Source organism: Sander lucioperca, chromosome 11 (genome assembly GCF_008315115.2).
Source record: "Sander lucioperca isolate FBNREF2018 chromosome 11, SLUC_FBN_1.2, whole genome shotgun sequence".
Classification (NCBI taxonomy): domain Eukaryota; kingdom Metazoa; phylum Chordata; class Actinopteri; order Perciformes; family Percidae; genus Sander; species Sander lucioperca.
Genome location: NC_050183.1, coordinates 11,946,243 through 11,973,701, shown reverse-complemented (window position 1 = coordinate 11,973,701; position 27,459 = coordinate 11,946,243). Strand labels below are relative to the sequence as shown.

Below are 27,459 nucleotides of genomic sequence, written 5' to 3'. Positions count from 1 at the left end.
GCTAAGACTACCTCCTAGTGGTTAAATTTAAATTTATAGCTTTATTGAACTGGGCGGGACTCTTGTTCCTTTGGCCCCTCCCTTGTATAGTGAGGGCCCTGACGTAGACATTCGAGGGTAGCAACAGTTGCCTCGAGACCCCGTCGCGCCATAGTGACTGTAGCCGTGGAGACAGTTACTTACCAACGGGCGCAACACTCAGCAACAGCAGCAGCAGCAGCATCTGGAAGTCACCGAGCGAGTGTGAGAGAGGGGAAAGAGCACAGCCAGAACTTTTCTCAAGGCAAAGGTGACTATTATCTTTACAGAATGTAGATGCTGAATTATTCTTAGTTTGGAGAAAAATCCTCTGGGTCGAGTGCGTTGCTAGCAGTCTTGGTTATTTTCCACAACATAACTTTCCCTTCTTTATGGCATCCGCCCCAAGTTGAGAACGGTTTTCCACTCTTCATTTAACTTACGTTAACCGTTACTGCTGGCAACAGCTTTTTGCACCAAAAAATATGTTTCCCCTCTGCTACTTATTTTGCTACACTTTGCCTAAACGTTATTCACAGTGGTAACGTTACTTACTATCACGTTACACTTGTTGCTACGTTGTGTAGCTAGTGTATATGTCGAGCTGTGAACGTACTTCCAGCTCAATCCCAGCAGGATGGGTGGTAAGGCTACCAGTCAAGCTACAGCTAATGCTAACGCAGGCAACCAGCAGCGTTGAGTGCCAGTTCAGTCGCGAGTTCAACCGTTTGTCGCGTTGTAAACGGCAGCTCTGTCTTGTTCGTCACAGCACGAACACACTTTATTCTTGGTGTGTCTTTCTCCAGAACCGTATTCTTTAAGCAGGTGGAAATGTGGATAGCTAGCTTTAGCAACGTTGGTTCTGGTGCTCAAACTGCAACTAACGTCCGCTGCGGGCAAGCGTAAACTTAGTAGGAGGACAACTTTCGTTTCAGCAGGCAGTTTGCAAGCTTCTTTGGGGCGATTTACACTCACAAAGTAGCTAGATATATCGCATAATGCATTACAAATATTACGCAGTCGAGAAAACGGATATATGAACTGTTACCGACGACGTTACAACACTCACCGGTGCAACGTTAACGTACCAAACCTGGTGCTTCCACTGGTCTCTTATCTCAGTAGCGTAGCGATATAACGTTAGTACACTTTCAAGATGAACTAACTTTATTCTTTGTTAATCAGATTACACAACGTTTGCTATCTAAATGTTACAAAGTTGGTAACGTCACAAAGTTTTGGTATTTTTAATATTTCAGAAATGGCTTGAATATCTGTATATGTTACACCTAGGTGGTGCTATGCTGGTTCTTTACTGCTCTGTCTTGTTTTTACAGTCTGGGTGAGAAATTGAGTATTTCAAGTATTGTTTTCTATGTGATTTTAAAACTAGTCACAAATTAAGATGCACTTGTACATCATTGGACCTGATTTATGTCCTCTCACTTATTTCATTTTATTGATGCTAAACCCGTTGGACAGACCAGCAATTGTTTGCTAATAGCCAAGTTGTTCTCCGTGGCACTGATTCATTGTTTAGGTGGCAGGTCCCTTTAGGGTTGTTGTTTTACCTCTCTTCAGAGCTAAAGGCTCATATTAATCTGTGCTTTAGCAGTAATGAGAAACCAAAGAAATGTAGCCCCCCCCCAATGATTTTAAATCCCCTCTTCATTTGCTTTACCGTGGCTGGTTTTCAGCACTCCTTTTGGGATTCGGTCTCCTTTTATCCCCTGAGATAAATTAATTCTTATGGACTATCTTTTCAGAGACAGCCGTCAGGTGCTCGGTCATTTGGAATGTTTTTTGCTATTAAAGCATCAGGATGTCTTTGCAGCATTAACATTTCTCTAATTAAAACCCCCTCTGCTTACTACTAATACAATAAGTTATACATTTTCCAATGTGTATTTACATAAAGTATGTATTGTTGATGCAGACCAATATCTATTTCTTTTTATGTGAGAAAGGGTCAAAACGCAGGTCTGTGTAGTATGGTTATATTAATCATAATTCATGTTTATAAAGCTTCCTCCCGCCATGATTTTTCTCCCTTTTTGCCAGAATATTTGAGGGAAGAATTGAATGTGCATTAACATAAGACTCGACTTGTTTTGAAGTAAGTGTCAGAGAAAGAAACTTAACTTTGATTGGTCAGACAACTCACTGCAGCTACAAAGAAAATAAAGAAATGACAGCGCTGAAACTGTGTGTAACCCCCGCCAACCCACCCCCCCATTTGAGCGTGACACTGTTATGTTTACATGGCAACTTGATATACAAATACACCCAAGTCATGGAAAGAAAAGGGATGGAGTGGGCCAGGGGGTGAAATGTTATTCTTTTAAAAGTCAGTGTTTTTTATCAGGTTATTTTCATCTCTCTCTTCTCTTTGTGGTGAGAGTGAATTGCTTTGGCTTGCAGAGGCAAGTCAGAAAGAAGAAGAGTTTTAGCTCCAGTAGCAGAACTAATCTCTGTCCATATTAACATGTCTGACAACGCATATCACATGACAATCACATACACTCGGTGTGCACTTGCCGGTGTTAACAGGAAGCACATTGTCTGACATACTCTGCGGTTGAAAATCATGGATGTATAAATTGAAAATACTTTAAAGAATGAACAACAATGGCAGAAACTAAGACCAGTGTTTTATTTGCTTGGACCAACAACGAGGTGGAACTGTTACTGAAAGGTATGTAAGCCTACCTAACCAATAAGAATGACATGCAGCGTTGTTTCCAAAGGTCTCCTTCCTTCTTTGGGCCTAACCTCCTCTCCTCTAACCTTCTTTTGAGCCATCTGTGGAGTTGCTCATATGATTGTGCGTAGCAGTATCTTCCGTTATCCGTGTGCCATTTTGAGTGTTTAATGGACCCATGTGTGTAGTACAGTTCAGCTATCAATAGAACAGCTGCAGTGGTGTCTTGGGCAGAGGGTGACCTGACACAGCTTTTGGTCGTGTGTGTGTGTGTGTGTGTGTGTGTGTGTGTGTGTGTATATATGTGTGTGTGTTTGCTCATGCTGTATTTAGCTTATCTTGATGAGGCCTACTGTTGCCCCGGGGAGAAGTTCTCAATCCAATAGCCTGCTACAAATATACACACGGACCTAGTCACTGCCATCAGTTTTGTCGCTGCTGTTTACAATTATTCATATTCATATAGAGTTGCATTTACATCCTGCTGTGCTAACTGAACTGCCTGGCTTTTGCACATTTCATTGTCTGATATTAACAAAGATTTAATGGGTTATCCCATAACTTCAGTCAAAAGCATGTCAGAAAATCACAGAGCAAAGCAGCAGAAGTGAGAGGAGAATGCCTTGTGGGGCTTGTTAAGTGGAAATTAATAGTGCCATTTGTTCACATGAAATGTTACAGTTTCATAATCTTCATAATTCATGTATTTGTAAAGGTCTTTTCATTTCAAGTGATGTGCCGTTACTGTTTTATAAGAATCTGTTGGAAGGAAAATAGTTTAAGTGCCCTCGTGACTCTCCCATCACGGCTTCCAGCTACAAAGATTTTGGAAATCATTGTAGGCTTACGCTGCTAGGATACAAAGAAACAAATCTTGTCATATACCAAAAAAATGTTGAACACAAGTTGAAACACGTTAAATAAAAAAAAAAATTCTCTCTGTCTGTCATCAGGAGCATTCTTAACATTCCACCTGTTTGTATCGTAGCTGCATAACTGCTAATTAAATTTTCTGCCACAAACAGCAGACAAGCCAGTGACATTTGCATTACAATGGCTAGCCCCCCCCCCCCCCCTTTCAGGCAGGGCTAGTAGCAGCCCCCCATCCTCTCCTCACTTTTCCTTTCTTTTGTAGAGTTTTATGCTAGTTTGTTAAGAGATGTTTATTTGACACAAAAAAGAACTTCTGTCAGTGTAAGCCTGCTACAAAATAATTACCAGAACCAAGACTAGGCCTTTAGTGGAGTGAGAGTTGACCAGATTTGCAAAGGAGCAGTATTTTTAGATTGAATTATCTGGGCCTTCAATTAAGCTTTTCAGAAGCTCTTTAATTAGGATATTTGGTGCATTTTAACAGGTGGAAACAACCAGATTTCAGCAAAATGGGGGATGTCCTCATTATATAGTGCTGCCCTCAGATCCCATTTTATTTTTTATTTTTGAGCTCCCTCTCTTCCCACTCACTAGCTTCAAAGGAGAGCTAATGTTAATATTGCAATGTTCAATTCAAAAGCTGCATTGTATGCTAGTTGTTTTCCTGTAAAAATTAACAGTGTTTGTGTTGCCCCTCTGAAGGGTGTTGCAAATTGTAACCACTGTAGTACTGTAGGTCTGGCCATGAAGTGTTGCGACAAAGTAGTCAAACCAGTCTGGATTCTTATCCTGGAATAGTTGAAGTTTTGCAGTCAGTCAATAAAAACAATATGAAAGGCAAACAAATAACAACGAGATGAGATTTTGAAAAGTTTGAGCTTTAAGAGCACCAACATGTAGACCAATAGACAGGATGTAACAATCTATGATGTCAACTGTATCCTGTCACCACCTTTTACTGTATAATCTCTCTAATCTATGATTGCCATCTTGATGCAAATTGTTACGCAAGAACACTTGTTAGATCTGTAAGTAATTTATTGGTTAATGTCCTCGAAATGACACTGAAAAGGATTTGCTAAATTAGGGTATGAATGCTGCTGATGTTATGCAACTAATCATTTTTTATATGTAAAGCATGTCACTGGATCTGGCTGCAGAAAAGATTACTTAAAATCATTTATCTAACGTGATCCAAGGCTGCCATACTGATGACACGAACGAGGGAATGTCACTCAAGTCACCTGGCTGCTTCAGGAGATGTTGGATTATGAAGAGAAACTGGGAAATGCTAAAAGTAACAGTTGGGATTCTTGCGCATCTGTTCTATTCCCCAATTCCTACATATTATTAATATTTCGCATACCCAAAAACACATTACAATTAAATTAATTCACAATAACTTTTTTGATCCTTCAAAGCCTTTTAACATTCATATCTTAGCAACATGTTGAGAATAGCTAAATCTCAATGTAAATATAGTCACAGCTAGATCCAAATCACATTGTATGGGCCCCTTATAAAACTATTGCATCACTGAACATATTCACAAAACCAGAAATAACGCAGAGAGCACATAGCCCTGACAGGGGTATGGCAGTTATTGCAATAATAGAAAATATTAAGAGATTTAAAATAAATGTGTTTCTTTTAAGTAAAAGCAGTACCTAATGAGAACATTTTAAAAGTATTAAAAGTGCATGATGATGTTGATTGTTTTTTTGGCCATTTTAGGCCTTTATTTTCGACAGGACAGCTTAGACTTGAAAGGGGAGAGAGAGGGGTAATGACATGCAGCAAAGGACCGCAGGTCGGAGTTGATCCCGTGGCCGCTGTGTCGAGGACTAAGCCTCTTTATATGGGCGCGCTCTACCAGGTGACTACCCAGGTGCCCAAGACAGCATTATATTAAACACATTAAATGACATTTAAATATTGCTGTAGTAAGTAACTGTAGTTACTGTAGCAGTATTATTTATAGAAAACACCTTGGTTGTTTTGTAAACAGCAACAGCCCAGCTAGTTTTGACCGCTATTCTGGTATTACCTGTCAAATACAGAGTAAACATGTTTAGTATTTCATTATCATGTCTTGTACATGGTTCTATTGTGTCAAATAGTTAATAAATACTTAAATATGAGTCTGATGGCAACTATTCAGCACTATTCAGCAGTGTTCACTGCATGAGCAACAGACAGTTTGATCCGTCTCAAAGTTCAAGCGTTAACTTGTGACTCATTGTTTGTGTCAAGTAGTGCCCGTGAAAGCATATACAAACAGTAAGATGATTTTCAGAGTCATATCTGTGTGGAATGAATGCTTGCCAAAAAGGCAGACTCCTCTAGTGCAAAAAAAAATGCTTATCTCAGGTTCAGTCAAGATCGAGGCAACTCACTGCCAGCATCTGAGATCATCTTTGCAGAATGTGGTTCCCTGGGAAATACAACTCCATAGGTTGGAAACACACCTGTTTAAAAGAGCAAGTGAAAGCAGATTTTAAAAAGTTAGTGTTGCGTTTGGAGTGAGTATCGTTATACTCCCACGGAATAGGATGCATGTCTGGTCTAGGCTAAGCGTTAGGATACTTAACCATTCCAAGTTGTCAGTCTTTGTCATTAGTTTTGATTTCATGCTATCAAAGAGACCGCAACAGCGAGAAGGTTGTAGTTGCAGATCTTTTTTGTCTGATAGCAGGAAATCTGATTAACTTGTTAATGGACTTCATAAAATGAGGTGAAAAGCTAGGCCGTGGCCCAAGAAATAAGTGACTTTGCAGATCTAGATCCAGTATCCTTGTGGATAGACCATAAAAATAATAATAATAATAATAATAATAGACAATTCAACATCATCATGCACTTTAAATACTTTGAAAATTGTCTCATTAGGTACTGCTTTTACTTAAAAGAAACACAATTATTTTAAATCTCTTAATATTTTCTATTATTGCAATAACTGCCATACCCCTGTCAGGGCTATGTGCTCTCTGCGTTATTTCTGGTTTTGTGAATATGTTCAGTGATGCAATAGTTTTATAAGGGGCCCATACAATGTGATTTGGATCTAGCTGTGACTATATTTACATTGAGATTTAGCTATTCTCAACATGTTGTGCAGATAGAAAATGTTAAAGGCTTCAAAGGATCAAAAAAGTTATTGTGAATTAATTTAATTGTAATGTGTTTTTGGGTATGCAAAATATTAATAATATGTAGGAATTGGGGAATAGAACAGATGCGCAAGAATCCCAACTGTTACTTTTAGCATTTCCCAGTTTCTCTTCATAATCCAACATCTCCTGAAGCAGCCAGGTGACTTGAGTGACATTCCCTCGTTTGTGTCATCAGTATGGCAGCCTTGGATCACGTTAGATAAATAGGCTAACCGTAAAAGAGAGAGACGCCCACACGTATGAGTCTGATTACATTTCCAGTTGTGACCATCTCCCCCATTTCTTCCCTGCTCCTCTTTGTGTTGTTTTCCAGTTTAACTTTTCAAAATGTTCAGTTTCAAACCCTCATTCTTTATTTCGAGATAGGCTGGGTGGAGGTGGGGGGCACTGGAAATCTGGAAAGGGTTAGAAGAGGTAGGGCGTTGGGGGAGGAAGTTGCTAGTGTAGAGCATGGGCGAACACACAATCTCCATGGCAACGGTTTGATCTTTCTCTCTGTGGCTGTCGGGCCTGCAGTGCACATGGTGACGGAGTGGACAGGTTGTGCTGATGACCAGTGTGGGTAGGTGAGCTGGGGAGGGAAGGGGGGCGGCGGGATCAGAGACAGTGGTCTGTGCTTTCTCTCTCTCTCTTTCTCTCGCTCTCTCTGTCTCTTAAACTCTGCCATCTGCAGACCCCAAGAGCCGCTTTGATTGGATTAGCCATGAATTAATGAGACAGGCTTGAAGAACAGCCTCTGTTGTGGAAATCTCTTATCATATCTTAATACGCTCTTTGTGTGAGCGCGTGTGCCTCTGTAATCTTATAGGTTTTGCTCCTCTTATATTAAAGGTAAAGGGAAAACATATGCATAGCGCTGAACAAACAAATGTCCTCTATAGATTTCCCTTTTAAAAGCAACAAGTGGCTATCTCTGCTTTATTTTGATTCATCTTCCCTGAGTTGGAAAAAGGTTGGCTCTGCTCAAGCTGTTTTACCATCTCCTCTACTGAAGGAACTTTGGAAAGACTCAACTTGCTTTTGGAAGTGTTGTTTTTGGGTGGCATGAGTGTAAAGCAACCTTGAAGAATAGACTGTTGTCTCCCTGAATTACTTAAACATTCCTCCTTCTTTTGAGCACCAAGTAGTTACAAAAACAGAGTGCTTCATCCTGTCATCTTTAATCAAGTCTCAACCAGCATAAAGTCTGTACAATGTTATTATATAACTGCAACACAGGAATAGGTCTACCTCCATGTCCCCTGGTGTCTGAAATTAATAGCGTACATAGTATTTATTGTTGTAAGTTTCTACTTAGCATGAGATAGAGGGATCATGTGGGGGGATGGCATTGTTTGGTTTGGGAAGTATTCTGTTGGTTACATAGCAACAGGCTCCTGGAAACGGGAGTGGACGGTGTTGCCACTAGCAACCGTTGTTGCTCTGCAAACAATGTGGGCCAGTGCAAACATGAGCCAAGACTGTGGGCTCCTGTTTTTAATTGAACATCTGTATGTGTTTTTCTTTGATTGAGCCCAGTGTAAGTTAGATCTGTCAGTGACATATGTTTAAATATTGTCTGCACTAGGCTTTTGGGTTCTTTAAAATGTATTTTCTTGTTTACGTTTAGCTTTTAAAACTCAGGTAACTCTTGAAAGGATGAGCTGTTGTGTGTGTGAAATTGTCTCTTGGTTAAAGGCAGAAAGGTTTGGCCCAAGACAACAGTCCATCCAGAGTAGCAGTTTTGCAGCAGTGTGCTATGTCTCCTGCTGTGTCCTACCTTTGTGCCTTTCAGAGCTGCGGGTGGGGAATTTGTGTGGCTTTTAACCTTCCCTGAGCAGTACGTAGAAAGACTCCTCTCTGCCTGCACTCCTGTCTCTCCTCCTTCAACTCAATGATTTGGCACACTTCTCCATACCTATTAAATCGCTTTAATTGAGCTTTAATGGATGAAAACGTCCAGGTCAGTGCTCTCTTTTCTGACCCCCCCCCCCACCATCTTGCCAAACAACCCACTCCTTTATGGTATAAAGAAGCCTTCAGGCTTGTGTCACTTCCTCTGGTGTAAATGACAAGTCTGAAGATAAATGATGGGATTGTTACAAGTGTATTTATAACTCCAGTGACACTCCGTAGACAAATTCCTTGCTTTAAAAAAGATGCTTGAGCATTGCAGGGACTTTTAAAGTGTTCACTCCTTGTTAGCATCATTCTGATAATAGTCTTTTGGTACTTTATTGCCATACAAGAAAGAGGTGTGAAGAAAAATTGTAATGGAATATGAGCGCTTGGCATGGAAGTGCTAATTGTGCCCTGTGCTAACAAATGCATTGAAGAAGGACTCAGAGTGCTGCTCAGGCCAGGGTAGACTAGATATGGTGCTTAAAGGTGCACTTTGAGTTCCTGCATGGTTTCAGTGTGATTTCATTTTTGTCTCAAATGGTAGGCATCTCTCCTTGATCCGCTAGCTGCCTGCCCCCTGAATACACTGTGAAAAAGCCCGGTCTCATGAGACAACACAGGGGTCGTAAACATCAAACAAACACTAGAGGCACAGGCAGCGCACCAAAATACAACAAACCACTCCAGCCAATCACCGACAAGATGGTTGGGGGAGGGGGTTGGGGTTAGTGACAGATAAACGTGAATTATACTAGCCGCATCCAAGGTGGCGTGACGTCAAAATGACGTAATATCCTGCCGGCGCGCCCAATTTATGGCGCACGAGCAGAGGTCGCCCACGGCTCTTTTTTTTTCAGCGGTGCGCAACAAAGCGGAAACGGGAGGCCTGAACGAGTAGCCGACAACCGGATGCCAGGACTCTCAGTGACTGCAAGTCTCTCTTGTAAACTTACTAGGTTAAGATGAGTTCTTTTATGGCGAATGAAAGGCTTGATCCCACCAAGTAGCTCATCCAATCAAATCGAAGCATTGACGGCAATGCTGCTGCCAGTTCTGCCGTTGTTTACCTTTTTCTTCTTCTTCTAGTCTGTAGAAAGAGCAACGTCGGGAGCCTTTGCTCATTAGCGCCACCTCTGTTCAGGAGAAGACTGCAACTAGTGTCCCAAGCACCAGCGCGGGTATAAATAGTCACGGCGATCCCATGACGTCACATTTGCACGCGCCAGCTGGGCTGCGTCTAGTATATAAGAGCCTTTAGTCAGTTAGTCATGACAGTTAAAGAAACATGGGGGGAGGGGCGAGCTTGCTCTGTTTTGTTTGGAATTTACTTGGAACGTCAACAGAAGTGACCACGCATGAACTTATAGTGTGTCTGAAGATTGACATCAGGAATTTCAACATAGGCCTCCTACACTTTAATCTATTAGTCATGTAGGCAGAGCAGTGTCTGCCTGTGGCAAAATGTCCACACATTGAAAATACCAGTGGCCCAAAACAGTTTTTTTCTATTTTAAAGGTACACTCTGATTTTGATATAGCATCCAATAGTGCCCTCAAACCCTAAATGTCCCCCTAAGTTACTGCTGATGTCTTAAACCTAGACACATTTGAGTTTCAAAACTGTTAAGTTTGCAACTAGCGGGCAAATTAGTTTTGTGAATGTGTGTGTTGTTGGTCACCAAAACAATTCAGGTAGTCAATTCAGGTAGGTAATCGGTTTGATTTCTTCAACAAAATATTGAGTTATGTCTGTTGTCCTGCATGATTTTCTAGTCCAGGGTGGAAATTACGATTTAGTGTCAAGATCTGCAGGAAAACCATTTTTTAGTATAACATTTACCCTTGCAATCTGCTTTTGCCTTTGGAAATTTCTTGGTTATGAGTGGTATGCTTTGTGGAAGTGTCTGTGCTAGCTTCATCATGTTGTATTTAGTGGCAAAAATTAGGTGGTTGTATAAATAAGCGGTGTTATCCTGTATCAGCATAGTCTTTAACTCTGAAAATGATCCACAAAAGAGGATGTGCCTCCTATTTTGCTGTGAGCACAACATTTTGGTTGAAATCTATGGTTTACTATTTCCTTTTCCTCCCTCTCACTGGTGGGGTTTCCTTGATTGAGATGCATTTTGCCCTTGTTTTTTACACGTCACGTTAGATTTGTTTCTGTCTGAGTTAAATTTGTCACATGGTATAAGGCAGACTGGTTATTTATTGATGCATTTTAGAAACACATTTAGACCACTTGGTTTGATGCAACGGATGCAGGAAGGCCTTCTTAATTTCTTAAATCATCAGAAGGTTTAGGTTGGGTCTCAAGAAAGCCAAAAGACAAGTGTGGCTGCACCTGTTGCCTGTATCTAACAGCTTAGCCTCCAGATTACGGCAGCCTAGGTGGTGTTTGTCAGATCTCTTCCAGTGAATCAAAATAACATTGTAGTGCATGTCTTGTGTTATGACTAATCACAGCATGTCTAGAGCAGGTTGTGTCTTGCAGTCCTTTACTGTAATGCTCCCGGTGAACACCATTCTCTCGCTTACCTACTGACATTTCCTGCTGCTCCTGGATTTCTGCTCATCAATTCAATCCACCCCCCAACTGTGTCGTATCTCCCTCTCCCTTATTCTAACCCTCCTCCCCATCTTTTCTTTGCGGTCGCACTCGAAAGTTCCTGTGCAAGAGCTTTAAAAGGAGGGAGGTGGGGTGGGGGGATAGGGGAGGGGAGGAGAGGGGTTGAGTTGGGGGTGGTCGTCATGGATTCCTCACCATAGCAACCGACAAACGTTTACAAAGCATTGAGGAATTTCCTCATATCAGCTGGATTATTGGAGCCCTCAGAGAACAGCTCTTGTACGAAACAATCGCTGGATATCATCAGGACCCTGGCATGGGCTGGAGCCCCACTGCCATTTTCATCTTTTTCCCCCCCTTCATTTTTTCTTTTTTTTTTTTGAGAGAGAGAGAGAGAGAGAGAGAGAGAGAGAGAGAGAGAGTGAGTGGGGAAGTTGATTTTTTTATCTACTTACTCCCCCTTGCAGTTCCATTCTTCTCTTGTCCCTGCCTTACTCCCGCTCTTTTCCTCTGTTCTTTTTTAAAAAAAAAAAGAGAGAGCCTTTTTGTCACTCCATTTTTGGTTCCCCTTTGCTATGCTGTGCACATTGTCATCCAGTGGAAAGCCGAGTGGCGGCAGTGCGTTTGGTCCTCAGGAAGCAGTTCAGACCTGTTGGTAATTTAAACTCCTGTACTGTTACTTTTTCACCTGGGTTTGATCTGTCAGCAGGACCAGGAGTGTCTGCGTAAAAACTGTTGGACTGCTTATTTTGCCAGTGATTAAGGCCAAAGGTGGGCAGCCTCTGGGGCTCTTAGAGCTTCACTGACTCAGCTTGACTTGATAAAGCTAGAAACCCCCTGGGGCACAATGAATGCCCTGGTAGCTCCAAGAGAGAAGGGGCGGGGTGGAAGAGCATGTATTTAGTATGGCTGTCTATTTGTATTAGTCTATATCCTTGACGTTCCATTTCCGGGATTGCTCCGGTGCCGCAGGAAATTCCGCCGGATGCATGTATTTTCGCCAATGTCCGTTTCCTTTGTGTTGGAATTTTAAACTCCGGTGGATTTATGAGGACTATGGTCAACTGCTCCTCAGATCTCTGCAGGGTAAATCCAGACAGCTAGCTAGACTATCTGTCCAATCTGAGTTTTGTCTCGCACAACTATTTTACAGTGGCTCCGTGCGGAGCCCATGACGATTGTGATTGGTTTAAAGACATGACAATAAACCAGAGCACGTTTTTCTCCCATCCCAGAATGCTATGTGGACTAGCCAGACCCTCCTCCGCTCCGCAGGGTGTGGATGGTCTGGCACAGCGAGACTATTTGTATACACTTGAAATGCTCTTATTCTTTTCGTTCAAGCTTCAGTGTTACCTGTAAGAGTATTTCTTTAGTCTGGTATTAACTCCCCCCCCCTACTCATGTCTTTTCTCTTTTCCACTTCTTCATGTTTTCCCTGCAACCCAGCATGCAGAGCTCCGAGGGAGGGTCAGACACCACGGCCAGCGTGGCAGCGCTGCGGACGTCATCATCAGCTCAGGCCCCTGTGGTACAGCCTGTCCCAGCCTCCCAGCAGGTAGGGTACTACCTCTATTCTACTCTACTCTACGCTACGCTGCTACTGTAATGACAAGACAAATTGGAAAAGTCTGTAATGACTTAACTGTTCCATCCTGTTTCTTTCCAAATGTTAAATATAAAAGACTATCAGGGTTTAAAATGAGCACCATCCATCAGCCAAATGCTGATAAAATATGCAAGTAGCTAGTAGATTTGCTTCACTAATCAGCCAAAAAAACAAACAAATTTGAACATTCACTAGCCATTTGGCTGGTGGACAAAAAACATAATTTCAATCCCTGCAAACCAGCTACTCGCTTTATTAGTGCTTGTGCATGGGGTCTGAAAAGAAACCGCACAATCAGAGGAATACACTGAGAAAATGCAGTGCTGTACTATACACCTGTACTGAAATTCAGGATGTGTGGCTAGCAGAGAGAGGTGTGCTGTCATTTAAGTGTGTTATATGAGCATAAATCTATCAGCACTATCTTAAATTCCTGAGGGGGGATTTGTTGAAATGTTTGTCCATCTTGTGTCGACTGTCATATTACAATTATGTGTGTGATTGTACGTGCATACCAATGTAATTGAGTTATGTCTTGTATCCACACAGAGGGTGCTGGTTCAAGCTACAGGCTCAGCTCAGAAGGGAGGACAAGTACAGCAGCTTTCAGTACCCAGGGTTCAACAGGTCTCTCAGCAGGTACACAGTGCTGTACATACTTATACAGTGCTGTGAAAATGCTTGTACACCCCTTGGAGTTTTACAATTATTTTTAGATTAACCTATTTAAAATTTTGTTACTGAGTTGTAGACTTATACTGTGTTTTCTTTTACAATAAAGTAACAAGAAGATGAAAAAAGAAAAATAAGCCTATAGCTATTTCCACCAAGTTCTTATTTTTGTCACTTACAAACATTTGATAAACTTTTTATGTCATTCGGGTCACAATTTACATTCAGGTTAAATAGTAACCGTCAGACTCGGGTGAAGTAGGTTTGGGCTTAGTAAACAAGTTAAATAGTAACCAAACCATGTTCGTGTTTAACACTGAATGAAGATCCCAAACATGGCAGCCCATTTATTCCTCTGAAAGCTGCTGATCCTGAGCATGTGCCAAACGGTTTCTCCTGCTTCCTGTGCCCCTCATGGGTGTGTGAAAGTGTCTTTCTCTGGCTGAGCCTGGCCCACTGCCTGCGTACATGAATAACATGAAAATAACATCTTAGTACAACTCCTGGTAGCTCTTAAATAAACATTAGCCCTAATGGTTGGTAATTAAAAGTCATTTTTTTAAATGTGTGTTATGATGAGGATTAGCTTTACAGCTGCTTCTTTTGTAATGGTGTTAATGGCAAAAAGTCTGCTCTGGGTCCCACGGTACGTATAATGTGAACTTGCTGCAAAGCCCAATGATTCCTGGGGGCTTGAACCAAAGGCCAACACAAAATCTGTGTGATGTCTAGCATCTAATGGTGAAAAACAGGAGTTGACCTGACTGTCTGCTATTAGCTCGTCTTAGGTACCAGTCTTATACAGTATTTCCGGATGATGTCATATGCAACATTAGCCAATAGCAGCTGGGCAGTTCATTAGCTGCTTTTCACAATTTGTATGCATCAGTATCATTCATTATCAGTTGTGATGTTTGTCAAATCAAGCTTGTCTTTATTAAATGCTTGTATGTCTTTATCAGTTCAACTTTGCTTTTTAAATTGCAGGGAAAATAAATTCTATCTATTTTTTACTACTTTTTTTTTTTCTTCCAACATTGTTCCAGATCACTTTTACTCCTGATCCCGTTAAAATAATTTCTTCACTTCAAGTATTGTAGAACCTTTAGATAAAGAACCTTGGTAGGTCTAAATACAGTAGACAGTGTTTTTAATGTACATTTTTTTTTTTTGTTGAGGCTTCTGTTTTAGACGAATAATTGTGCAAAACTAAGGGGTGTACAGACCTTTTCACCGCACTTCATGTACACACTGTAATAGGTGTGAACATGCCTACACCAACAAGCAGATATTTTCATTTTACGCGTACTTTAAAAAAAAAAATTAAATTAAAAAAAGTTGGTTACTCTTCCAATTCTAGTTACAGTTTGACTTACATTTGCACAAATAGGGAAGCATGAATAGAGATTTTCCTTGTTCCTGCCTTGATTTCCTGTTGTCTCTCTGTAGGTTCAGCAGGTGCAACATGTCTACCCATCCCAGGTCCAATATGTAGGAGAAAGTGGAGAGACTGTTTACACCAATGGAACTATGTAAGCAATGTTACATTACTCTACAATTATAATAAAGAAATACAATACATACAATACATGTTTTACATAGTGTAGTTCAAGTACACTCTGAAGTCAAATTTAATTTAACCCAGTGAAGTATGAAATTGTAAATAGATTATTATAACTGTAAAAAAAAGTCCCTATGTTTACCATAGTTAAAAATCGCCACTATGTTAATGCGAGAGTGTAAAACATTTTTGCCTTTCAAATTAAACAGATACAGCACTGTGCATAATATTTGTCTCCACTCCAAATGCAGGATTCATCTTGAATTATAAATGTAAATTCTCTTCATCGGCCTCATAAAATTCATCAGTTGTCATGAAATGTGCTTTTTTAGCATCATCATGGGAAGACATCACTGATTGCTAGTTACAATGATCTCTCCCCAGCCGAACAGCCTACTCCTACAACCCCGAGGCTCAGTTGTACGGGCAGAGCAGTGGGGGAACCTACTTTGACTCACAGGCCGGTGTCACTACGGTGGTCTCCTCTGCCAGTGGTGGGGTGCCCCCTCATGGCATGGTGGGCATCGCTATGGATGTGGGAAGCAGCCACATCATTTCCAGCGGAAACACCTACCTGATTCATGGAGGAAGTATGGAGGGAAGCCGCAACCACATATCACACTCATCACGCTCCTCCTCAGCTATGGTGAGCAACACCCATGCCATACCAATGTTTCTGTGGTACTCTGAAGCACTTTTTCAAATAGAGTGGGATTAATGTGCCAGTACAAACGACAATCAAACTGCATCAAACGTTATGTCAGATGTTTACACCCAACAAAGACTAAATGACTAACCAAATATACTTTGGGGATTGTTTGTCTTTTCTCAACTGCTATGTGGCTAAGTATGTAGGTATGTTGTTACTACTAACTCCTAGTACAACATGGTTTACTGAGCAGAGATCCCCACTACCAACTGGTATTGTGAGATGCACACTGGTGCAAACTGTCATCACTGCTACCTGAGCCTGTGTCCAGACTGGCCAGGCTCCCGGACAAGTCTGAAAGGCAGGGAGTGACACACAGGGTTTATGGCAACCTGAGTTGGGGCCTCCTGGCTCTGCAGTAACACACAGAGAGCAGAGCAGTACAGGGCAGAGAGCCTGTAGAATCGGGACACTGGCCTAAATAATTCAGCACTGCCTTGTTTCAGAGGTTTTCACAGGCACTTGAGCGCCCTGCGAAACAAAGCAACCCCTGGGGCTCATTACCATTTGGCCGTGAGCCCTCTGGAGCCTTCTTAAGGCTTGGAACTCTGCCTGCTTCTTTTTCCTTTTCTTCTATGTCTTCAGTTTGGCTGCAATACCACATATCTTTTCTTTTTTGACTTGATTTTCTTCTGTGGCTCCACAGAATGTCCCTGGTTTTGTCATTCACTTTGCACGCCAGTTGGACTCCATTATTTGTGGTTGTCCAAAGACAGACTAATATCCCAGTGTATTTTATACCGTGACACTCTTGCTTATGTTGTAGTAACAACTCACTCCGTCTGATTTTTATTTTTTTTAAATATTATTTTGGTACAATTTGATACATTTTGGGGGTGGGGTTGGGTTAGGCATTGTTGACCTATTGTGCTCAAACTTGATGTGACCTGTGCCCCTGTTTGTGGTTCCTATTTGCATACATTAGAGTGTCTGACCGCAAACCTTCACTGAGCAGCTTAACCCAATGAGTCCCTTGATTTGCATGCTTTTGTCAGGCAATAATGGATTTGGCTGCAACACTGACTGAGTTTAATGAAAAATGCAGAGATCTGGCTGCTCGCTAACATTCTTATTTTCCTTTATCTGTTTTATTTTTTTGTGTGTTTTTCTTCATATACCCCCTGCTTATTTCTGTCCCTTTCACTTTTTCTTTCTCTCTCACTCTTCTGTCTCCTCCCTCTTCTGTGTCCACTTTTTTATTTTTTTTATTTTGCATGCTTTTTCTTTCTTTAGCTTGAAATGGCGATTGAAAACCTCCAAAAGTCTGAAGGAATTGCAAGTCACAAAAGCAGCCTGCTCAACAGCCATGTAAGTCAACCAGGAACTTTCTTTGAAAAGGGAAAATGAAAAACACAAAACAAAGGCAGTGTGTTCCACTTGTGTTTTGCAACGTTTAACACACTACCTACTGCTAGCTTTACTTACTCTGCACTGTCCCACTGACACGCATAATTGTCTCAATTAGTTTTCATCCTTGATCTGAACTTGCATTTGCTATCACTTTTTGCTTAATAATCTTGGATATATTTCTTAAAACCCTGCATGGACTTAAATTGATTGATTTGTCAAGATTTTTTTTATTTATTTTACTTCTAAGTACACCAAGACATGCACTCAGGGCCAGATGTACTAACGCTTTTCCGTGTCATGCATATGCATTCACAGGAGGGTCAAGGGGAAAGTGGGAGTTTCTCATAAAGAAATGGGAGGGGAAGCGTAAAGTGCGCCTAATTATGTATTACGCGGTATGTTCCAAAAATCGCTATCACCTTTATTTTGCGGTGAAAATTCTCCGCCTCTTAAAAGCAGGTGTAAACCAGCCGCAAGCGGGTTTCCTCGCATATGCCTCCTGTTGAAATGGCAGCAGTAATCCAAGCAAGACGAAGACATAGGCCAAGGAGACGAGCTGAAAGGATCACTTTTTTAGTTGAGTGAACACGAAATCATTAAGGGTTACAGATTAAGCAGCCATGCAATATTACAATTACTGGAAGAAATCAAAGATGGCATCAATCTCCGACTCAGCGTTCACATTCCATTCCAGCAGTTGTTAAACTCCTCGCTACATTACAAATATTGGCATCATGATCATTTCAAACAGTCATAGCATCAGCAGTGGGAATATCGCAGTCTGCATAACACAAGTACTTAACACTTTGCTACAGCGCAATTTACGGTATAGTGGGCGGAGAAAGGCGCTGATTACCCGATGAACTGCAGGTTTGGTATATACGACGTAAGCTGAAGTATCACAGCGTGCGCTTTCTGCGGGTTGGCCATGGCGCTGATAACGCTACATTCGCAAATGTACGTACATCTGGCCCTCAGTGTCACTAAAGTTTATTGCAGTATAACTTTTACTCTTGTTGGGAGGCTGTCAAAAAGTTATAATGAAATGTAAATAGGATTCATCTAGTATTTCCATCCAGACTTTTACTAACATGGGAAATTTGTGGTTTAGATTCTTTCCCTACATTCCAACTCTTAACCTCAGCTGTGATCTCACAATCGCTACATCATTTGTATGAATAGTATCTGCTTTAAATCTGATTTGCAAATTTATAATCTTAGCTTTTTATGCAAATGATGTTGCTTTATGATTGTGCTGTTACAGAGCTATAACTGTGTCTCCTTCAATATTGACATTCTTGGAGATTTGTCCGATAGAATAAATAGCACTTCAGAGGTTTGAGTGTTCAGTCAAATGTGTAGCCACATAGAGGGAGTGCAATGGTCTCTTTGGTGTGTGTGTGTGTGTGTGTGTGTGTGGGGTTGTGTGGTTGTGTAGTTGTGGTTGTGTGTTTTATCTTGTCTTTTGATGTGATAATAAGATGCACTGGCCGTCTTCATTTCTGTCCAGGTGACTATCACAAAGCAGGGTTTGTCCACTAGCTAGGCTCACTGATTGTGCAACTGTGGCTTCTTCTGTGTGTTTTTAGCTGCAATGGCTGCTGGACAACTATGAGACAGCGGAGGGAGTGAGCCTGCCCCGGTGCTCCCTGTATAACCATTACTTACGGCACTGTCAGGAACAGAAACTGGATCCGGTCAACGCAGCCTCCTTTGGCAAGCTCATCCGCTCGGTCTTCATGGGCCTCAGGACCCGCCGCCTCGGCACCAGGTACAAACAGGAAGAGGTTGTTGCTGATGCTGAAGATGCTGATAACAGTAATTATGTAATCATTATAGATGTGACAAGTATGATGATGCTTATAGGCATTGGAGACTTGCTGATGGAAGAGGATAATGACAGTAATTACACTGATGGCAAGTCTTCTCCTCACTGTTTTCTGGCTTTTGTCTCATGAATCTATCAGAGGCAACTCTAAGTATCATTACTATGGCATCCGGGTGAAGCCAGACTCACCGCTGAACCGGCTGCAGGAAGACACCCAGTACATGGCCATGAGGCAGCAGCCTGTCCACCAGAAACAGAGGTCAGCGCTCTCTCTCCCTGTCTGCCTTTTTTTTTTTTTTTTACTTTTCCTTTCCATTTGTTTTGCTCTCTGTCACATTTGTCAGAACTTTGAGCAATTTTCCATTAATTCTATGACATTTTGTTGGTTATTATGTCCCTTGGCAACATTTTGATGACATTTACCTTGTGACAGCTGCCTCACTGTCAATGTGAGGTATGGCTACAGGCACAGTGAAGCACACTTCCCACCATTTGTCCCAGAGGTGAAACAGACTTGAAACTGGGCAGTGGAAAACTGCTTTTCAGCCTGATTTTAAGCTACTATTTAGTACTCTCTGTAGTGTGTGTGTGTGTGTGTGTGTGACTGCTGAATTGTGTTTTCACTATGTACAGTAGGTATTGGTTTTCACCACAGACACACCCACCAAACTGAAGCAGACCTCTCACAGGCAAACCTTTTTTCAGCGGTGGGAAGAATCATATTAGTAAACCAGAACAATGATACAAACTGTTTGAAAATGTTGTTCACACCCCCGGTATTTCACCAATTAGCTTGTTTTGAAGGTGTGCTCACCTGGGATTTATCTGTGTGGTTTTTCATTGGAATGAAAACCTGCATAGTCTCAGCCCTCAATGGCACATTCTTTATTATTCCTGCTTTCTTAGTCCTTCAAAACCCAGCTAACATACATGCCCTGTCTTCTACTGTGTATAGGTTCAAACCTCTACAGAAGGTGGACGGTATGTCTGACAGCCTGTGTGGGAGCTCTCAGCACTGTAACAGCACTCCAGAGCAGTCCGTGGCTGCTCAGAGCCAACATCACCAGCAGTACATAGGTAAGCGCAGGAGCTGGGTGGACAACAACTGTTTGTCTACAAATATCTGTCACTTAAGATCCGACCAAGATCCTTTCTGCCTTACAAACAATAATTCTAAACACATGTAATAACTGTCAGGCTGGTAAAATGAACTGTCAGGCATCTTGTTTGTTGAGACAATTATAGGATATGTATTTCTGTGTTGAAACTACCAAACTGGGGGTAGCTATATATGTATAGTGTCTATCTCCAGAACTTATTAGCCTTTGTGTGTGTGTGAGTGATATGAATGACACCTGTCTACATTTTTGCTTTATGCAGATACATCCCACACCTTGCCTCCATTTCCCTCTCCTGACTTGGGCACCCAGCCTCTGCCTGAGCGCATCAACATGAATGATATCAAGAAGCTGCAGACACTCTACAGAGACCACTGTGAGGTACAGCTCTATGAATATGTTTGTAACTGAGGCTACATTGACACGTGAATATAAATGGAACGGCTTTAAAGGGGACTCCACCCATTTTACACATCAAAGTCTGTTTACGTGTCTTTGGGAGTACTACTGCATATGCGAAAAAAAAGTATAAAGCTGTTTGTGTGAGGTCTGATTTGCCTCAAGTTATGTCACATGTAACATGTTCCTTCATTACCATGATCTCTGGCTATGTTGTTTATTTTGAGTTGATCCCACAAACACTGTCCTGCTGCTGTGAATACTAACTAGAGCACCAAATGTGAATTAATTCTGCTCCTGAAAATAGTCCCCGACAAATGCACTATTTACCCGTTCAGTAACATTTTGCTTAAAACTACAGTGCCCAGCTGTTTTAGGAAATTACTGAGCCTTTTAAAGAAAATGAGAATGAGAAGAGTAAAAAATAATATTGAACATTAAAATTTGGGGGCTTTACAGGCAGGCGAGAGGCTGTGATTAAAGCAGAGAAGCTCTGGCTTTATCATATTATCCCTGCCCTCCCCTTGTCCAGCCTCACCACGCTCCCTTTGTTCCAGCCGTCTTTTCATCTCTGTGCAGCTTTCAAGACATGCCAATTAACCTTTCAGCGCGCTGGGTGGACATCGTGGTGTCTTTGTGGTGGCCTCCCCTTGGGCCTTTGTGTTGCCTTGTCTATGGACAGGCGCATGGGCTCCTGTCTTTGTCTGCCAGTGCATTTCTGTCACTCTCCGGCTCTCATTGCCTCTGTGTGTTTAATGTTTATGCATTTCACTTTTTTTTCACTTTTTCTGTGAGCCAACAGTGGCCTATTAACACATTAGCCAAGACTTATTGACATCATTTAAAGTTATAGCACAAATAAAGCAAACAATTTAGCCTAAGCATAAAATAACATCTTATTTCTTATTTTACTTTCATGCAGTTAAAGGAGTTTTTGAGCAGGGCTGTCAATCCGCTGGCATGTATTTATTTATTAATGTCATGGTAACAACAAGCCAAATATTCAGGTATCAGCTGTGCAATTAAAGTAATGTTTAAGCACAAATAATTAAGTGTTGATAAAACTTTGAGGGTAATAAATCACACTGTAAACCACAGTAGTTGTCTCGTGTGTGCACAGATGTGAGGGGTTAAGATTCGGAAATCTCTGCCGCAGGCCTCTCGTCGGTGTGTGTGACCGTACATGTGAACATTTCTCCTCCACAATTTTTTTGTGTGTGTGGCGCAAAACTGTGGAGGCAAAACGCTCTTGTTTAGAGGAGATGGGGATTTCTCCTTTTTGTTTTGGAGTTCTGTGTTTGACCTGTTGCTTGGGGCAACCGTAAACAAGGTTGCCATGACAACGGCTGGAGAGGAAGCCAAAACATATCATGTGATTGAAGCCTACACTGCTGTGTAACAAGATCCAGCGGCAAGTGCATGTCCTGCCAGATAGAGAAAGAAGAAAATCTCTGGGCACGGTGTGAATCCTATGCTCGTACTCAATAGGCACTCAACGTAGAGATATACTGAACAGTTTGAGACCAAAAACAAAAGAGGTTGACCTCTGCCTCTTGAGAAGTCAGGCTGACGTTACCTCTTGTAAATGTCCTCCACAACTTCTACAGCCCTGGATTTTATGTTTTACTTTGATATATACTTTGATATATATATATACACACACACACACACACACACACACACACACACACACACTATGTTGAGGTTTAGAGTTTATTCGTTAACTATCTTTTTAGAACCAGGTTACGGCTTTTTCCCTGACCAAGCTGTGAAACTGTAGTTTATCATTTTAGATCACCAGCTTGTCACTGCTTCCTTTATGCTCTTGAAGTGCTCACTTGTGTGCAGTATACTCTGCTTTCTAAGAGCCTCATACAACAGGAACAGGAAAGAGGAAATCACATGGGTTAGTTCAGGTCAGCGCCTCGCCACTAAAAGGAGGCAAATGCATAAATCTATGAGGCTAAGCTGCTCTATACAGAAAACCAAGATAAAATATAACTGAGTGAAATCAACTGAAAAAGCTCCAGTTGAAGCCTAAACGTGGCCTTTAAGATTCTCCATATGATTAATGTGTAGGGAGCTGTGTTTGAGCTGGCTCATTGTCTAACCAGGAGGGCCTGGAGTGAGCGAGAGGCTGCTTGCCTGCCTGTAGAAACTTTGTTGTGTGTCTGGTTACCATGGTTCAGCTCTGTATGTTTTGTCCCCCCCTTCCTCTCTCTCTTCTCCCTCCCTCTCATTCTCTTTCCCCCTCTCTCCCTCCCTCCCTTGCTGCTCTCCTGCAGGCTACTTTGGATGTGGTGATGAACCTCCAGTTCCACTACATTGAGAAACTCTGGCAGACCTTTTGGTATTCAACACCGCCATCTAGTGATGGAAATACCACTATCCCCAATAGGTCAGATCACAAATACAGGAAGAAAACTACTACTAGTTTTACATTAAGTGTGATGTCAAAAAATCGTTTTACCTGACTGTCTGCCGAATTTTATTTGAAAGACAGCAGTATTTATAATTTGGGTGTATTTCTCCCCCCCCCCTCCCATCTTCGTGCAGTGATGATGACCTGGAGGGTGTGATCCCCAGAGAGAAGCTGGTGGCTCTGTGTAAATATGAACCAATCAGACTATGGATGAGGAGCTGTGACCACATCCTCTACCAGGCTCTGGTAGAGATCCTCATTCCTGATGTGCTGCGTCCTGTTCCCAGTCAGTACTATTGATCATATTATTCATTATGATTTTAATAAGATGTTATTGATGACTGTGTATTGCAGATGGCTGTGTTTTCAAAACTCTACTTATGCTTAATGCATAGATAAATGTAGTACAGTTTGATTGTAATCCAGTTTGTTTTTTCCCCCCTTTTTCTGTGAGCCAACAGTGAACTGTTAACACATCAGCCAATACTGTTATTGACATCATTTAAAGTTACAGTGCAATTAAAAGTAACAAGGTGGCCTATAAGAGATTTTGTCAGTTTGTAATCCAGGCTCTGGTTCTGTTTCTTCAGGTACTCTCACTCAGGCCATTCGTAACTTTGCCAAGAGTCTGGAGGGCTGGCTGACGACAGCAATGACCAACTTTCCTCAAGAGATTATTCGCACCAAGGTAACAAGAAAATAGCGGATCATTTAATTGACCACATTTCCTCTCCAGCCTTCACAATTTCCCATCATCTCATGTGGCTGGTTTGTGATCCATTAGTGTCATGTTACTATGCACAGTTCCTGCCACCTCTTCAGTGACATTGAAATTGATGATTAAAGATGATTCATGTTTATGTAGACGCAAGACATAGCATCATTATTTACACCATCCAGTCACACAGGAAGCTTTTCAGTACCAGAAGCAGTTTTATTAATAGTAATAAAACACAAAAACATCGAGTGGCATTAAAATCTCAGGATGTATAACGGATTCTCTGGTTTTGTCTCTATCGTGATGTAGGTGGCAGTGGTCAGTGCATTTGCCCAGACGCTGAGACGTTACACCAGTCTCAACCATCTGGCCCAGGCCGCCCGCGCCGTCCTCCAGAACACCTCCCAGATCAACCAGATGCTCTCTGACCTCAACCGGGTGGACTTTGCCAACGTCCAGGTAAACATATCTGACAGCTTCCCTGTTTATTTAACATCAACACTTCAGGTTAAAATGTCAGGTGGTGCAGACTGTTGACGCGTGTCGACTCTCTCCCTGTTTTCCGTCTCTCGCTTTGTGTTGTGGTTTCTTGCTCAATGTGGTTGGGTGTGTTTGTTGTGTCTAACAGGAGCAGGCGTCATGGGTGTGTCAGTGTGACGAGAGTGTGGTTCAGCGTCTGGAGCAGGACTTTAAGGTCACCCTGCAACAGCAGAGCTCTCTGGACCAGTGGGCTACCTGGCTCGACAACGTGGTCTCTCAGGTCCTGAAGCCTCACCAGGGCGGCCCCAGCTTCCCCAAAGCTGCTCGCCAGTTCCTGCTTAAATGGTCCTTCTACAGGTACAAGGGGCAAACAATGAGGCTATTTACACTTTACTCGCTACAAACAGCATTTTACAGATCATCTGTTTTTCCTATCTCTCCTTCCTGTAGCTCCATGGTGATCAGAGACCTGACCCTGCGTAGTGCAGCCAGTTTTGGCTCTTTCCACCTGATCCGCCTGCTCTATGATGAGTACATGTTTTACTTGGTGGAACACCGCGTGGCTCAGGCCACTGGAGAAACTCCTATTGCTGTCATGGGAGAGGTAAGAAGGAAGATATTTGAAAATGCTCAGGTTGCTCAAAACACTTTAATGACGATGTTGAAAATTGTTTTGTTGGCTAATGCTCTCTGATCTCTTGAATCACAGTTCAGTGACCTGACCTCTATGATGCCATCACTCATGGATAAAGGTAAGCCTTTATTATTGACAGTGCTGGTTTGGAATTTAGTCTGGTTATATCCTAACTAGCTGGCTATGGGTTTTCAAAAATGAAAAAAGTTAAAGGATCACTCTTGTGATATTCTCCAAAAAAACAACACCCTGAAAAGACACAAAAACAACCCTGTGTTCAGTCTGTGACACTCTGCCCCAAGCACATCAATTCATAATAAATCTTTCCAACAAGTATTGCCTGTATAACCCCAAAACCCCAAAAGTCTGATGACTTAGTCCTACAAAGCCAAACTTAAAGGTGCTCTAAGCGATGTCACATGTTTTTAGGCTAAATTTTTTGTCACATACAGCAGACATCTCACTATCCGTGAGCTGCCTGTCCCCAGAACACACTGTAAAAAAACACGGTCTCTCCACAAACGGCAACAAAAACAAACTGTGCCAACCTGCACCACCAAACATAACAAACAGTGTTCCAGCCAATAACCGACAAGAAGGATTTGGGGGTGGGGGTGGGGGGTTAGTGCACGGAAGGGAGGGAGAGGGGACGGTGTCACTCAACGGGATGAGGAGGAGGGAGGGGCGAGCTAGTCTCGTTTTGTTTGAAAATACTTTGAACATCAACAAGAAGTAACATCACCCAACATCGCTTAGAGCACCTTTTAAGCACAATATAAGTTGTGTTATATTTGGAATATACAGTATATAATAATTAGATTGAATTTACACAAGGCTCTTGTCAATTAAAAGAGATGTGTAATAAAAAAAAACTACTGTTTGGAAGAGGCTCATGATTTAAAAAAAAAAAAGATTTCTGTTAATGCCCAATTAAAGGGTTACAGACTTACATCTGCAGTAGGAATGAATGGGCTTTGGGCTGTGAGCTACAGACAGGGTGAGGAAGACAAATAGTATTGAGAAACAGATTAGTTACTAATTTTGGTGTTTTCATGGGATTTGTTGACAGTAACAAAAATACAACATTTATCTGTTATAGGTATTGAGTTGCTATTAAAATGCTTAATGTACCATCCTTACTTGGACCTTCTTTATATTGTGGGGATAGATTTGTGTTGTAGCTTTAAACCTAGCTGTATTTGTCCTTTTGCTTCTGTTGTCTCACATTCTCTGCATCGGTTATAGGGTGATTAATTGGTTTTAGGGTCACAGGTGACATTAAACTAAACTATTTCAACAATCCCCTCTCTCCCTGTGCCACTAGATGCCTCCTTCTCAGATGACATGAGTGACCTTGGCAGTGATGCTGATACATCCAGAGGGCCTACTGAACCAGCTGTAAAGAGAGAGAGGATTGACATGAGCCACCCTCTGCAGGAGATGTGAGTCGAGTCTGAACGGGGCCGGACTGAAAGCCACAAGGACCAGCATCTGACCCTAAAGTGGCTTTTGGGGCCCTTTGGGATGCAGTGGCTTTTGGGGCCAAGCACACTGCGTCCTCCTGCAGAGTGTGTGTGCGTGCAATGTACATAGAGAAGAAAGTAGCATTGTCAGTCCTCGCCCCCACTAGCGTTTGAGAACGGTGATCTTTTCTCCCAGGAAGCTCGCATCTGTTTTTTTTTTGTTTTTTTTTTACTCACAGGTGTGTAACACAGGTCTGATTTTCTTTCCGTTTTTGTTGCAACTGTGAAAGACTTTGTGCAGTACCTTTTTATTGGATGTGTAACTCTGCGTGGTGGTGTTTCTGTGAGTCGTCTTCTCTCTCGCTCTCTCTTTTTAGAAAAAAAAATCTCAACTAGCTGTGCCATAGTGTCATTTGAGTGCCTTAGATCGCTAACCTTGAAACCACCACTACAGATGTCTATCTGTCCCTCAGCTGTGCCTCTACCGCAGTATGAATGTATCGTCTCCAAACCTCAGACATTCAAAGCACCTTTAACAGTGATTAGGGGTATATACTTCTTGTTGCCTCTGCTGCAGCTCGCAGCAAACGCACACAACAAACAAACAAACAAACAAACAACAACAACATGCAACCTACTGACCCAAAGGACCTTCCCCTCAGCTTAGCCACAGTCATGGCTCTGTAGGGCCTCATAGTCTCGCAGTAGTCCGGAAGGCAGGGAACTCCGTATGTTACCTTGGCTGTGTAAAATGTCGGTTTGTTTACCTCAATAATTAGTTTTTTTAAAGATGATTTTTTTGGGCATTTTTCGGCCTTTATTTTTACAGGACATGCATCGAGGAGTAAACCTCTATATATGGGCGCCCGCTCTACCAACTGAGCTATCCGGGCGCCCCCCTCAATAGATTTCTATGCTGTTCGGCTCAGATGACGAGGCTAGTATTTAAAAAAACAAATGTAGCCACTGTTGCGGTTTCTGTCTCCCACTCCTGTTTCCTTTCATGTAAATAGTTCTCAACAAATGTTTTCAATCCTGTGATAGCTCCTCCGTGTGCTGTAAGGTTGCATTAGTAAGTCCTTATTCAGTGACTCATATGTGCAGACCTGTGGTGGTTCACTCAGCTGCCAGAGAGTTGGGGAATACATCCAGAGTAATTGACTTAATGGAGATGGGATGTTAAAACCTAAACTGGAAACTGGTCTCTCATTGAGCCTCATTTCCTGATTAAAAAGTGGTTGTGTATTTCATCTAAAACGGATCAATCAATACAAGTTAGAG

General features: G+C 41.9%; 2 protein-coding genes across 4 annotated transcripts in view; one reads left to right on the top strand and one right to left on the bottom strand.

Moving 5' to 3' along the window:
• The first annotated feature begins 82 nt into the window (after positions 1 to 82).
• Positions 83 to 27,132, top strand: rfx2 (regulatory factor X, 2 (influences HLA class II expression)). Of its 3 annotated transcripts, XM_031313883.2 has the most exons (18): positions 83 to 289; positions 12,665 to 12,773; positions 13,374 to 13,463; positions 14,946 to 15,028; positions 15,442 to 15,703; positions 17,000 to 17,074; positions 18,706 to 18,887; positions 19,084 to 19,203; positions 19,900 to 20,021; positions 20,325 to 20,443; positions 22,747 to 22,859; positions 23,018 to 23,169; positions 23,474 to 23,571; positions 23,911 to 24,060; positions 24,230 to 24,438; positions 24,532 to 24,685; positions 24,791 to 24,833; positions 26,040 to 27,132. In XM_031313883.2, exons 2-18 carry the CDS (start codon positions 12,666 to 12,668, stop codon positions 26,159 to 26,161), a joined length of 2,202 nt encoding a protein of 733 aa, XP_031169743.1. In that variant the 5' UTR covers positions 83 to 289; position 12,665; the 3' UTR covers positions 26,162 to 27,132. The 3 variants fall into 3 exon arrangements, with proteins under 3 accessions (XP_031169743.1, XP_031169745.1, XP_031169742.1); XM_031313885.2 differs by lacking the exon at positions 13,374 to 13,463; XM_031313882.2 differs by lacking the exons at positions 83 to 289; positions 17,000 to 17,074.
• Positions 25,108 to 27,459, bottom strand: part of fcho1 (FCH and mu domain containing endocytic adaptor 1) — a 66,742-nt gene continuing 64,390 nt past the window's right edge. Inside the window, exon 24 of the mRNA XM_036007647.1 lies at positions 25,108 to 25,228. Within this exon, the coding sequence (XP_035863540.1) occupies positions 25,141 to 25,228 (88 nt within the window). The 3' untranslated portion in view covers positions 25,108 to 25,140. The remainder of the gene's footprint in view (positions 25,229 to 27,459) is intronic.